General features: G+C 41.0%; 1 protein-coding gene across 3 annotated transcripts in view; it reads right to left on the bottom strand.

Moving 5' to 3' along the window:
• Positions 1-14,910, bottom strand: part of SH2D1B (SH2 domain containing 1B) — a 75,304-nt gene that overhangs the window by 19,068 nt on the left and 41,326 nt on the right. Inside the window, exon 1 of one of the 3 annotated variants that reach the window (XM_069094655.1) lies at positions 13,320-13,579. The exons of the other annotated variants lie outside the window; for them this stretch is intronic. Within the exon in view, the coding sequence (XP_068950756.1) occupies positions 13,320-13,453 (134 nt within the window). The 5' untranslated portion in view covers positions 13,454-13,579. Of the gene's footprint in view, positions 1-13,319; positions 13,580-14,910 lie in introns of those variants that run through there. 3 annotated transcript variants of the gene reach the window in all.

A 14,910-nucleotide genomic window follows, 5' to 3' on the forward strand; every position in this document is an offset into this window, starting at 1 on the left:
GGAATTTACTGCTTCATTCTCTAACCATCAACAGTGTATCTTCAGAATCCAAACACTCTAACTAACCAAGGAGGACATGTAGATCCATCTGACAACACTGAGTACCAGCTGTATGCAGAGTACTTATGAGATCACATGCGAAAAAGGATACTACTATTCTTGCCTTGGAAGAATCTACAATCTGAAGGGGATTGTGGCCCCACCAGGAGAAGAGGAATTAGAAAGCTGACTGGAACAGCTTCCTGCAATAGTGCCAGAAGGTCATGGGCCAAATACTAAAAGGTGACAATGAAAAGCTCATGAATACTGCCATACACAGCAGGTACACCTTGGGGATATGCAGCCCTCTTTTTGCAAAGGGTCACCAGAAAGAACTTGAATATACTTTCTGGGATGTGTAAAGCAACAACTTTTACGTTGTTTTTAAGCATTTGTCAGGAAGCCAGTGAAACAGTGCCAAGTCAGATAAAGAGATTGGAGAGAATACAACAGAAGGTGATGATAAAGAGAAGACATGTAATTGAGACATGCTAGATATGTTCAAATGACCAATGATTTTTTATGGGATGCACTGTTATTTTGAAAACTCTAGCTGGAGAAAAACAAAGACTAGCCACTCTCCTTTTCCAGGGTTAACTAAATCTATCGGGAAAGTAGACAAACACATCCAAAGAAAATCTCCAAGGAAAACGCAACCTAGCGCAACAAACACAGGCCCTAAGTGAAAGAGGAGTGGCCCAGAAGGCCACCATGACTTATCCAAATCTACTTGGAATGGGAAGATATAAAGTTTTGGAACTAGATTCAGGAAGTTGTATTGTTTGGTTGTCCAGTCATGTCTGACTCCTAATGACCACATGAACCCTAGCACAAAGGCTCTTCTATCCTTCACTATCTCCCGAAGTCAGTTCAAGTTCACGTTCATTGTTTCTATGACACTATCTATTCATCTTATCCTCTGTCATACCCTTTTCTTTTTGCCTTAAATCTTTCCCAACATCAGGGTCTTTTCCAATGAGTCCTGTCTTCTCATTACATGTCCAAGGTATTAAGCTTCAGCTTCAGTATTTGACCTTCTAGGGAATAGTCTTAATTTATTTTATTTTTTGCTTTTTGGAGGGCAATTGGGATTAAGTGACTTGCCCAAGTTCCCACGGCTAGTTTTTGTGTTGTGTCTGAGGCTGGATTTGAACTCAGGTCCTCCTGACTCCATGGTCAGTGCTCTATTCACTGCACTACCTAGCCGGCCCTTGCCTTAATTTATTTAAGCAGAGACTGATTTGGTCTTCTTATTGTCCAAGGAATTCTCAGAAGTCCAGCACCACAGTTCAAAGTGTCAATTCTGTGGTGCTCAGTTTTCCTTATAATCTAACTCTCATAGCTATGCATTTCTATTTTTTTTAAGCAATTGGGGTTAAGTAACTTGCTCAAGGTTACATGGCCAGTTATTTCTGGTTGTGATGCTAAGTATCTGAGCCCAGGATTCGATCCCCAGGTCATCCCGACACTGGAGCCGGTGCTCTTACTCGCTGAGCCACCTGGCCTCCCCTAAGCAATTGGGGTTAAGTAACTTGCTCAAGGTTACATGGCCAGGTTTTTCTGGTGGATGCTAAGTGTCTGAGTCCATATTCGATCCCCCAGGTCATCCCAACACTAGGGCCGGTACTCTTACTCACTGTGCTACCTGGCCGCCCCTGCTATGCATTTCTATTGAAAAAATCATAGCTTTGATTATGTATACCTTTGTCAGTAAAGTGATGTCTTTGTTTTTCATTATGCTGTCCAGATTTGCCATAGCTTCCCTTCCAAGGAGCAGGTGTCTTTTATCTTCATGGCTGCAGTCACTGTCTGCAATGATCTTTGAGCCCAAGAATACAAAATCTGACACTGCTTGCATTTTTTCTTTCCCTATAGCCAGGAAGTGATGGGAGCAGTTGCCAAGATCTTATGTTTCTTTTTTAATGTTAAGCTTCAAGCCAGATTTTTTACTGTCCTCTTTCCCTTTCATCAAAAGGCTTCTTAATTCTTCTTTGCTGACATCAAAGTGGTATCATCTGCATATATGAGATTGTTGATATTTCTTCTAGGAATCTCTATTCTGACTTTTGATTCATCTAGTCTGGCATTTTGCCTGATATAGTCTGCAGATAAGTTGAATGAGTAAGGTGACAAATAAAGCCTTGTTGTACTCCTTTCCCAATCTTAAAACAATCAGTTTTTCCATGTTTAGTTCTAACTGTTACTTCCTAGCCTGTATAGAGGTTCCTTAGGAGGCAAGTAAGATGATCTGGTACTCCCATCTCTTTGAGGACTTGCCACATTTTGTTGTGATCCACACAGATAAAGGCTTTAGTGTAGTCAATGAAGTAGAAGTAGATGCTTTTCTGGAACTCCCTCACTTTCTCCATACTCCAGCAAATGTTGGCAATTTGGTCATTAGTTCCTCTGCCTTTTCAAAAACCAGACTGCTCTTCTGGTAATTCTGAGTTCACATATTGCTAAATCCTAGCTTGCAGAATCTTAATCATAATGTTGCTGGCGTGTGAAATGAGTGCCATTGTTGGATAATTTGAACATACCTTGGTATTACCCTTCTTTAGGATTAGATCGTAAACTGATCTCTTCCAATCCAGTGGCCACTATTGAGTTTTCCAAATTTGATGGCAAACTGAGTGCAGCACCTTAACAACATTATTTATTAGGATTTTAAATAGCTTAGCTGGAATTCCATCACCTCCTCCAGCCTTAATGTTAGCAGTGTTTCCTGAGGCCCACTTGACTTTACTCTCCAAGATGTCTGACTCTAGATCAGTAGACAGAAGAGATGGCAAGAATGCACAAAAGAACTACACAAGAAACATCTTAACATCACCCATAACCATGATGGATTCAGGAAGACCTCGATTCAAATCCAGCCTCAGACACATACTAGCTGTGTGACCCTGAACAAGTCACTTAACCTCTATCTACTTCTTATTGGAAAATAGGAGATTCTTCACCCTTCCCCTTTTCTCCCCTTGCCTCTTCCCTATCCCCCTCCCCCATCCCGATCTTTCTCTCCATCCCTTCTCCTTCCTTACTCCCCAGCCTAGATGATGTCTATGTGGAGACAGCCGAGGAGGCCACAGAGCCCACCAAGGCAGATGTCACAGGGCTGTGCCAGGACATGTTCTCCAAAATGGCCATGTACCTGATGGGTGAGATGACAGTCACCATTGAAGACTATAAACTTCTGGAAAATACGGACAAACTGACTAGCTTCAAGTGTCTAGAAATGAAAGATCTGCAGTAAACATAAGTAGAAACCTAAAGGACTTAAGCCAGAAATGTGCAGCACCTCAGCCTTCTCTGGATCAGACTGCTTTAATTAAGGAATAAATAGCAACTCTTGAGCAGGCAGCCTACAGGCTGGATGCATATTCAAAGAAACTAGAAGCAAAGTACAAGAAGTTACAGAGGCGATGAAAGAATAACACAAAGACTTTAACTACAAGAATGTTTCATAAGAGCTGAAATAAGTGGGATGGAACTTATCACTAGGCTTCAGTTCTGATCCAAGGAAAATTCCAGACCCACCTCTGGTTGAATGTGTAACTCTGGACATCCCTGGTGTTTTTCTAAACCTGGAACCTCATTTTAACATGTGCTTCATTGTGTGCCCTGGACCAAGGCTCAAAAATCAGGATCAACTCTGTCTAGCGCAGACAGATGAGAGGCTCTCATCTCCCTGTCTCCTCCTTTCTTTCCTCTCCCCTAGGGCCCCCACCCCCTTAATAACCTGTTTTTTAACTTAAATAATAAATGCCTACTTACGGATGGGGGTTGTAATAGCACCTACATCCTAGGGTGGTTGTGAGGATAAATTGAGATAATACCTGTAAAATGCCTAGTAAACCTTAAAGCTCTATGTGTGTGTGTATACATATATGTGTATGTCTATATGTATATTTCATTTATTTATTATGTATTAATTATATATATATACACAAAAATATGTATGTGTGTGTGTATATATATATATATTCTACCTATTATTTCTTTCATACCTGTAAGATAGACTGACACAAGCATGCAAAATGTCCCAGTACAGAAATTTTGTCCCTGATAAATGGCAGAGATTACAACTTGTTTCAAGGTGAAAGGAAACTACTTGTTTCCTAGAAACTAGAAAAACTAGGAACTGACATGTTGCAACAAAATTTATCAATGCAGAAAAAGAAAGAATAAATTGAAGTAGGCCCCTAAGACCATGGTTTCCTCAGGAAAACATCTAAGAGCAAACAGACTGGCAGCTGCACTCCCAGCTGGGGAGGAACACAGAGGAACAGGGCTCAGCCAAGCTTTCCTCTGATAGTTACAGTAAGGTGAAGATGACGAGGCCCAGCATCCTGGTGAGATTGACAAAGACCCTAGGTACCCCACCAAATATGTGGTAGGCAATTTTGGTTATCCCAACCCACAATTCAAACTAAGAGACCTGTGCTGGGACAACCAAGGTCTATAGGAGGAATAAATGGCATTGACCAAGGATAGTATTACCATCAGAGGGAGTCACATTCATGTTTCCCCAATCTTGATCTTAGAAAAGCAAATACCAGATGTGGAATTGATGGGGTGCTTGGGATCTATATCTGTAACAGCAATTTGTAGAACCAATTGGCAACATCAGTCTGTAACATTAATTTGTAAAACCAGTTTGTACAATTGTAACTTCAATTTGTATTGTAAAACTAATAGCAATTTGTAAAACCAGTCTGTAAAATCCCTTTCCCAGCCTCAAACTCTACCCCTTCCCCCTATCCGCACTCTGCCTAAGCAACAACTTGTGACTCTTTTGTCCTAGCTTAATTTCCTCATGTCTCCTCCAGTCTGGCCCAAATCTCATCTCCAAGTTAAACTCCTCAAACTTTTATCTATGCACTGGAGTCACAAGTTCCTCTCAGTCAGCCCTAACTTTTATCTATGCACTGAAGTCCCTTACATCCAGCCCTGACAATGGCAGCCCTACCCTTTAAAAGTAAAAGCCTGTGCCCCTTTCACTTGCAGGTCCCCTAAGAATCCTTGCCCGCTGTAAAGCATAAAATAAACTTTTTCCACTCTGACTCCAAGTAAAGCTGAGCTGAATTCTTTCCAGACTGAATTGAAAGTTCTGGTCTTAGATAAGATCAGAGTTCCTGCCGAACCTAATAGCTATCCCTCATCAGAATTCACCCTGGGGAAGACTGACTAAATGTAGCCCAGGAGACTGTGGGGGTGTGAGGGTGAACTAGAACTTAGGCAGGGATGGATTGGGGTAGGGGTAGGGGGTAGGCACAGTGCTCGTGATGAGTATATAGAGAGAATTTGTTTGTCTGGGAAGAAGTGGGACGGAGAGAATTAGTCTTAGCTGATTCATGCCCAAGAGCATGGAACAGGAAGGGGGGTGGGGTGTGGAAATCAGTCATTCTTCATAGAGAAAGCAATAAAAACAAAGACCCTGTTACAAACATGGAGACTACCTTAGTTCTAAGCCACTGCTGGCCATTCCTTTCCACTTTAGACCCTAAAATGTCCTCTAGGCAGCTAGATGGCACAGTGACTAGAGCACCTTGCCTGAAGCCAAGAAGACCTGAGTTTAAATCCAGCCTCAGACCTGTACTAGCAGTGTGACCCTGGGCAAGTCACTTAACCTCTATTTCCTTCAGTTTCCTTATTTGTAAAATGTGGAAAATAATAGCTTCTGTCTCCACAGGTCATTGTGCAAATCAGATGAGATAATAATTGTAACATGCTTAGCACGGTGCCTGGCACACAGTAAGCCTATATGCATTTTAGCTATTATTATGTAGTTACTTCTGATGCTGATTAATAGTTGTTTGCTCAATGTCCAGGAGTTAGTAGTTTGTGACAGCTCATTGAGGGAACTTTGACGTGCTAGGAGGCAAGGCAACTGAGCAGCACAACTTACAGAAGCAGGAATTCACAACCAAAGGAGGAGAATAAAGAGCCATGGTTCCCATTAGACAATGGAAAGTACAATATTCTAAGCCTGCCTGTGAGATGGCGGTGACTGTTCAGGCTTCCCTCCAGTTCCGTACAATGACTAATTCTACAATATCTCTTATCTCTCTCCCACTCTCCTTTCCACATCCACATTCTTGTACCTCTACCTAATCAGTGCCGCCCTAACCTACACAATAGCATCCTTTTTCCAATTCATCCTTTGCTGCCTTAATGATGGCTCTGGAGAACTTGAGGCTGGTGACCTTGCACAGCCCTGCCTGAAATCACATTCATGTCATCATCTCCCTGATGTCATGGTCCTCTTCTAGAACAAAGGACAAGCCACAACCTGTGAGTGGTCCAAGCTGCCTGAATGGGGACCCAGCAGGACAGTTCCAGTTGGGCAACTCAGTTCCTCCTCTCCTTCCCTCCCCTCCCTTTCCCTCAAAGACCAAGCTTTAAATACAGTTCACTCTGGATCTCATGGATTGGAAAAACAATAGGTTTTTTAACAATAGGTTAAGCCTTGCTAAAGCAACACTTAAAGGTTATTTTTTTGGGCCCTCCTGGCTCAGAATGAATGTAAATAGTGACTGTTTCTCTTTTGGCCAGCAACCCTGAGGGTCTTCCCCACCCAGTTCGATTTTTTCCCCTTGATTAAAGGGGCCATCCCCAGACTGTTGCCTCATTCAAAATGAAAACTTGAAAAGACCTTAGATTAAAAAGGTGGGGTCTCCCACTGCATCCTGGGTCATCTCCAGCTGTCCTGATGAGTATTGGCTCACTGGACCCAGATGGCTCTGGAGGAGAAAATGAGGTTGGTGACTTTGCACAGCCCTCCCTCCCTCAAATTCAATTCACTTGCAAGTCATGTCATCATTGCCCTGATATCTTGGTCCTCTTTGAGTGAAGGACAAGCCCCACATGCGCACATGCACACACACAATTTTTCTTATCTATGGATATGATCATGATACTCCTTTCCTTAACATCTTCAGTGGCTTTCTGGATCCTATCAAGTACAATTGAAACTTCATTTTGGGGTAAAGTCCCTCCACAGTATCATGCCACTCTGTAACCTCTCACACCTCTTTCTGTTCCAGATTACTCTCCTCCCTCTCTTCACCTGTTGAATTAACACCTGCCCCTCCTAACTCAAATACCACACCCTCCAAGAAACTTTCCTTGGTGTAGCTTGTTTTTAACACTTCCCTCATCTGTCACTTCGGACAATATTTTACACCTTTCGAGGAGTGCATTTATTCTATTTATTACATTTATAAAATCCTTGTTAAATGGGTTGCTCATGTCAAATGGTGCTCCTGGAACTTCTTGCTTTGGGAAGACTCACATTTGGCAGATTGACAGGATTTCGTTTTAGAGGAATTCTGGTATGATTAATGGGGACCCCTATTCAGAAGTCATTTCTGGATAAATCTGAATTTGGCTTGATTCTAACTCTCCCCTAGAGAAATGCTTTCCTTCACACAGAAAACTTTAATGAACATCTGAATATAAAGCATATTTATTACAAAGCACCTAAGAAATAGAAGTGAAACTTACCCCTAAGCCCCAATTAGCCGGGAGATGGGCTCAAATAAGAACCTTCCTCTTTAGTTCTCACCATGACAACAATCAATCAATAAATATTTATCAAGTACCTGCCACATGCCAGACACTGTGCTAAGCCAAGGGATACAAACGGAGGCAAAAAGACAGTCCCTGCCCTCAAGGGGCTTACAGCATCAAAATAAAGTCTTAGTAGCTGAAGGAGCAGGAAGCTTCAGTGAAAACAACTTTCATGTGCCCTCCACTGCTTTTCTGCCCCTGGAGGATGGGCTTACTCACTTTCCCAGATCTCTATATACCTGGTCCTAGACTGCATCCACCTCCTAGAATGACAGCACCACAGAATCTCAGCATTAGAAAGAACCTTCAAGTCCATACTGTATAACTCATGCCTGAATATGAATTCTTTCTATAACATACCTAACAAGCAATCATCAATCCTTCACTTCAAAGCTTCTAATGAGGAGGAATCTTCTGTCTAATGAGGTACCTTATTCCACATTTGGAGAGCTCTAATGATTAGGATTTTTTCCCTAATACTAGGCAACATGACATAGAAAGTCAGACAGGAAGAACTGAATTCAGTTACTTCCTCTGACACATACTGACTGTACGACCAAAGAGAAGTTATGCAGCCTTTTAAGGGTCTCAGGTATCAAATTCACAGCTGTTGTTCCTGCAAAATTTTTAAATGCAGAACAAATCAGGTATAAATTTATTTGGAAATGTTTAACAAAATATGTGAAAACACAATACAACATAGATAATGCTAATTTGTGGTTTTCTAAGTCAATATGCCACCAGTACAGATCAATTTAATAATAATAATATCTAACATTGAAATGGTACTTACTGTGTGTGGGGCACTGTGTTAAGCTCTCTACAATCATTATCTCAGGGATTAACTCTAGGAAGTCGGTGCTATTATTACCCCCATTTTACAGATGAGGGAACTGAGGCAAACAGAGATTAAGTGACTTGCCTAGTGTCACGCAGCTAGTAAGTGTCTGAGGTCACATTTGGGTCTTCCTGACTCCATTTTCAGTAAGCCACCTAGCTGCCACCATTCTAGATAGCTAAGACTAGAAGTTTCAGAGAGGTTGAGTTTCCTAACTTGGGAATTCCTATACCAAAGAAATCACCTGTCCAATCCCCATTCCTATCCCTCCTTACCCTTTTTTTTTCATCACTTCTATGCATCCTACTTGGCTGGGAAACATTTTGGTTTTTGTTTTTAAGGTTTTTTGTTTTGTTTTGTCTTTTGCTTGTTGGAGAGGGGAGGGCAGGGCAACTGGGGTTAAGTGACTTGCCCAAGGTCACAGGGCTAGTAAGTTAAGTGTTAAGGGTCTGAGGACGGATTTGTGCTCAGGTCCTCCTGACTCCAGGGCCACTCTATTCACTGCACCACCTAGCCACCCTGGAAACATTTTTTTAAAAAAAGACTGAATGTCTTCCATACACCTTTTGCATTTAAGTACTTGAAGACAGCTATTGCATCCTCCCTAACTCTTCTCTTCACCGGGCCAAACATCTCCAAACATCTCGTTGACCAGCAATCGTTTGGCATAATCTGGAGGCCATTCAACACTCTTCCTAAACTGTAGAGCCCAGAAATAAAGACACTATTCCAAATATGGTTGGGACTCTCACTTCCCTCCTCCTAGATATAATAATAGCAATAGCCAGTTGAGCTTAAGTGTCTGTTATGTGCCAAACACTATGCCAAATGTCGGGGATCCAAAGAAAGGTGAAAGGCAATTAGCATTTAAACACTTCATGCTTCACAAATATCCTCATTTGGACCTCACACCAACCCTAGGAAGTTGAAGCTCTTATTATCCCTTTTTACAGCTAGGGAAACTAAGGCAGAACATGATGAAATGACATGCCCAGGATCACACAGGTGGTAAGGATCTGAGATTGGATTTGAATTCAGTTCTTCCTGACTCCAAGTCCAGCACTCTCTCCACTGCACCACCTCGCTGCCTCTCTTAACGAAGCCTAAATTTCATTAGTTTTTAAGGGTAACCCTATCACAATTTCATTGAACTTATAGCCTTTATGCTTTCAAACGTTTTTTCAGATGCCTATTGTATGGCTATGACTCCCTCATACTGTATTTGGGAAGGTGATATTTTCTAAACTCAACTGTAAGACTTTACATTTTTTTTTCTATTAAATTCCATTTTATTAGATTTGGTCCAATGATCTAAACCAGGGATGGGAGACTTTTGGCCTCCAGACCTTCTAGGTTTTCAGTTGTAGCCTTTTGACTAAGTCCAAGTTTTACAGAACAAATTCTTTTATTAAGGGTATTTGTTCTGTGAAGTTTGGATTCAGTCAAAGGGCCACACTTGAGGACCTAGAGGGTCACATGGCCTTGAGGCCACAGGTTCTCCACAGACTGTTTTCCAGTAGACTATCTCTCTCAGCACTGGGACATCAGCAAGTTGGACAAGTAGACTAATCGTACCTTTTTCTGTCTCACTTCTCAGCTCTGAAATGTCTGCACTCCGCACAGTATCACCAGATTGTCATAGCTCCTGAGCTGTATGTGCTTCCAATACTCCTTGATGCTAGATACCCAACTGCCTTGCTGTTCCCCTACTGCCATCCCACACATTCCTAGTGAATTCCACGACTCAGGTGTGATCCAATCATCCCCATATAGGACTTGGCTTCTTTTACCAGCAATACGAATTCTCCAATTAGTACGTGCACCTTGGGTATATGACATTAGAGGAAAGATCTTTCCTATTGGCTCTATGATTGCTACATTTTTGTCCTATCTCTTATGAGCATCCCTCACGAGAATCGTGACATCAGAATCCATCTATCTTGTCTATATTTTTTATCTCTTCTCTGAAAAATGCATGTCCAATCTTAAGTCCAGAGAACTGATATGGAAATTTATCTCCATCCTCTCAGCAGTGACGTAGTGGTCCATATATAGATATAGAATGAAGCTCTCGGATCTGGTTAATGTGTTATTTAGTTTTCCATAACTATACTTTATTGTATAGGCATTTTGGTGTATGAATAAAGAGTTGGCCTTGAAATGAAGAACAAATGGAATTGAGCCCTGCCTCATAGATACACTGGATGTATGGCCTTAGGCAAGTCTCTCTACACTCCAGCCAACTCTGTAAGACCCTAAATTGCAGTGCAGATGTTGACTTTCATTGGTAGAGAGTTTCATATAACAGTGAAATAACACCTAAGTCCAATCTTTATTTGCAAAGTTCTTTGTTACAAAGGCAGGTTCTAATGGTGGGAAGAAACTAACGGTACAGAGGAGGTGGTAGAAGATGTCATTAGGAAAAAAACCATTAGCAAAATATTTTTAAACAGTCTCCCCCAGAATGCACCAAAGTGGTTTCACTCAGTAGGTACTTAATAAATTTTGAGTTGAATTCAGAATGAGGAACTCTACAGATGGTCAGAAGTGACATGTATTAGAGGTAGTCTGCTTGTAAAAATGCTGAATGTTTTTATATAGCAAGGTCAATGAAAAATAGGACTCCTGGAACTAGTAAATTGTATCTATCTCACAGGCCAATAAATGGCTAAATTGGAGGGGAAAAAAACCAACTCAGTGAAATGAGCCAATGGTCTGAAATTTTGACAAAGATGGAAATAGTAAGCTTGGGGTTGTCAATTATGGTGATCTATGAACAAAATATCATATAATCCTTATAGGATTTTGCAGTAGACAAGGAGGTTAAGTGACTTGCCCAGAATCACAAAGTTTGTGTCAGAATCAGACCTTCTGATTGAAGACCAGTGCCTCTACCATTACACGGTGGTGACTCCAGTTGTGCTCTGTTTCCATCTTGGCAAGATTCACATATAATGATATGAATTTGAAGATGGAAATAAAGGAAGTATCTGAGGGTAACTCTCACTGGGGAAACTCTTCATCCACAGAGGTGAAAATTATCTTTATCACTTAAGATCCACACGGTTTAAGTGCCTTGCCCAGGATCAGAAGCAGAGCTTGAATGCATCTTTCATCTTGGGCATATAGTATCATAGGAGAAGTCTTTCCTATTGGCTCCCTAACTGCTATTGCTATCTGAATTACCTGTAGATGTCTGCATAGAGGGCCCGGAATACTATCCAATATGCCATGCTGATTCAATGAATAGAGATATTATTTGCAACAACAACAAAAAGTACCTGGTTGATGGGAAATTCTAAAAAAAAAAAAAAGACAGTCCTGTACAGGTGGTGCTCCAAATGTTTGAAAATTATCTATTTTCTTGGAATTTAGAATATACTTTCCTATAGAAATTATAGGTTACACAAGCAGGCCCATAAAAGCCTATATCACTATATCACAAACTATATTATAGTTTAATTTAAAAAGAAAAGACTCTTACATTAAGCCCAGTAATCAGTAAGCAGGAAGAGGATAATAGTTCCTCTTTTTATAGCAAAGGGGGAGAGAAAGTCAAGAAAGTCACAAAGTAATTAACTCAAAATGCCTTTCTATAGTTTGTTTAAAGAAGTGTCTTCAACAAGAGAGAACTTTTCCATTAGCTTGGCATTTCTGGTTTAGTATAGAATAAGCTCCATGAGAAGGCAGGGGAGAATTACAGAAAGAAAAAAGCAGTAGGCTTGGAGTCAGAAAATTGTTAAAAGTTCTGACTGATATACTGGGCAAATCACTTAACCTCTCTGAGCCTCAGTTTCTATATCTGTAAAATGGGATCAATAAAAGACTTTCAGTATCCATAGCACAGGACTGAGGGAAGGACCAAATGAGATAAGAGTACTTTCATTTTGTATTCCCTCACAGTACCTGACTGACACAGAACAACCCACATCCCCTAGCATTCCATAAAGAACTATTGAATCACTTGAATGAATTAATATTATTTAGAAATACCAATGACTTTGAAATTTTTTCTGCCTAGTAGAGAAATTATCAGTGCAAGATTAAATTTGGGGTGAGGCCCTTGAATTACAAAATAAACAGATGTCCAGGAGAGAGATAATCCTTCCTCCTACTGTCTGTGCCAAGCACCTTCTGCACTCTTCCCTGTGCCATGCAGACAGGCCATTTTTGTAGCACACCTATGATCCATCTACTGTCCCTGCATCTTTGTACAAGCTGTCTTCCATGTCTGGGACACACTCCTTCCTCACATCTTGAAATCTTTAGCTTTCTTCAAAGCTCAGCTCCTAACATGAGGCTTTTCCTTATTTCCCCAGAATCTGTTACCTATCCTGCCTCCCAGTTGCTTCACATTTACTTGGAATATATTTGGTACATGATTATATATGTACAAGCTATTTCTTTAAATAGAACAGATGAATTCACTGGATAGTAATTGTATTTGTTGCAATTGTTTTCATTCTAGATCTGTGATATCATCTGTTCCTAGTACAGTTACTTCCTCCACTGATCCAAATCAACAAATTCCCTATAAATGATGTAACTTAAAGAGGTACCTGGAGCACTGAGAGGTTCAGTAAAAGATTTTGCAAGAGGAACAGAACTAGAATGTATCAGAAACAGGAGGGGAACCAAAGCCTACTCGAAGTTACAAGGCCAGCTCTCTCCTATGACAACCTCCTGAGATGGAGCCCTCGCTTTCGCTCCAATTTCTCCCCGGTGGTCTTTAGCCATTTCCCTCCCTCCTGGGGTTTCCCAAGTTAACTGTTGGTTGATCTTAGAAAATCCTAGGATGCTATGGTTGGAAATAACCTTAGGCAGTACCTGTAACGCATTCCAATAGAAGCAAAGAACAAAAAATACTTACAAGACACAGAGGCACAGGGCTCCTGGGACCGACTCGCTGTCTCTTAAAAGAAACTTGCCATCTATCCCCTCCTGGAGCAGTAAAGTCTCACAAGCTATTTTGGTCAGAGGACCATGGTAATAGGGTAGGTCCATGGAGGGGGCTCAGCAGTCCCTACTGGGGAGGAGCCGTGACCTGAGGAGGGAGTTCTGAAGCAGTCGCTTAAAAAGTCTTAGCTATAGAGCAGCAGCTTCTTCCACACCAGTGCTGGGGTGTGTGTGTGTGTGTGTGTGTGTGTGTGTGTGTGTGTGTGTGTGTGAAGTGAATTTGAGAGGGTGAAACCTGGCCTGATACAGGAAATGAAGAAACTGAGGGTGATAAACTGACCACTACCTCTTCATAAAGGAAAGGAACCTCTAAGATATTTAGTAAATTAACAGCTGCAAAGCATCAAATACTTTGACTTTTAGAAAAATCAGTCACGGAACTCTAAGAGACTTCTTTGTTGTTCAGTATGTGGTTAGGAGTTTTTTGAACCTGAGGAGAGAGCCACAAAGGCCAAGGATTCAAAAATAGCCATGGCTATGATGGCTGGCCACATCCTTCTTCTACGTGCTCATGTTCATTCCCATAGAAATTGCCATTGTCTTATCATTAGAACATTAGAAGGTGTTTTCTGAATAGACATTATGGATAAATCATCATAGCATAATATATTTAGGGCTGGAAGGGATCTTAGTGTCCAACTCTCTTCATTTTATAGATGAGGGAAATGAGATCTGGAGACATTAAGTGACTTGTCCAGGGTCACCCAAAAAAGTAAATGGCTGAAGCAGAAACTGACCCTCTACTTGGGCAAATCCTGTTGCCTCTCTAGGCCTCTAAGGTCCCTTTCCATTTGTGATCCTAAATTAAACCCCGCAAAATAGGTTAAAAATGATAAAAGTCAGCTTTGGCAAGGTTGTTGGGGAATGAGTGGAATAAGGAACTGGTTTGATTGTTTTGAAATGAAATCTAGCAATAAAAAGTTACAGTTGATTGTACCCCTCGGCACAGTGATTTCCACAATTAAAACTATCCTAAAAATATAATTTTTTGAAAGTTAAGGATTTATCTGTGCAAAAATCTTTATAAGATGATAGGGACCAGAACTGTGATCTCATTTATATAGGGAACTACCAAATGAGGAGATCACCTTTATTAATGCAAGTCATTTCTTTTTCTGAAACCTGGGGTTAGAGAGTTGCTCTCTAAATGAGAAGTTAAGGGATTTAGCCAGGGTCACAGTTAATTTAAAAAACAAAACCTTCCTAATTGGCTACTCTGAGCTGGGGATGATGATCATGATCATGATAAAACCCTATTTCCCCTTTAGTAGCTTTTATTCTGATGAAATGTGCCAGGGGCAGTACTTGAACCCAGGTCTTTTGGGCTGTGAGATAAACTTACACTCCTCAGGATTCTCTGGAATCATCTTTTGTCATTTCTTGCAGTCCAATAATTTTCTATCATATTCATGTGCCACAACTTATTCAGTCACTTCCCAACGTGGAAGAGTGTAATGCGAATGCAGATTTGGAAGATCTTCCCTGCCCCTAGGCGAAAGTGCACC

The sequence above is a fragment of the Petaurus breviceps genome, unplaced genomic scaffold (genome assembly GCF_028583685.1).
Source record: "Petaurus breviceps papuanus isolate PSGF00001 unplaced genomic scaffold, PetGlider_PUasm1.0 220, whole genome shotgun sequence".
Taxonomy (NCBI): Eukaryota; Metazoa; Chordata; class Mammalia; order Diprotodontia; family Petauridae; genus Petaurus; species Petaurus breviceps.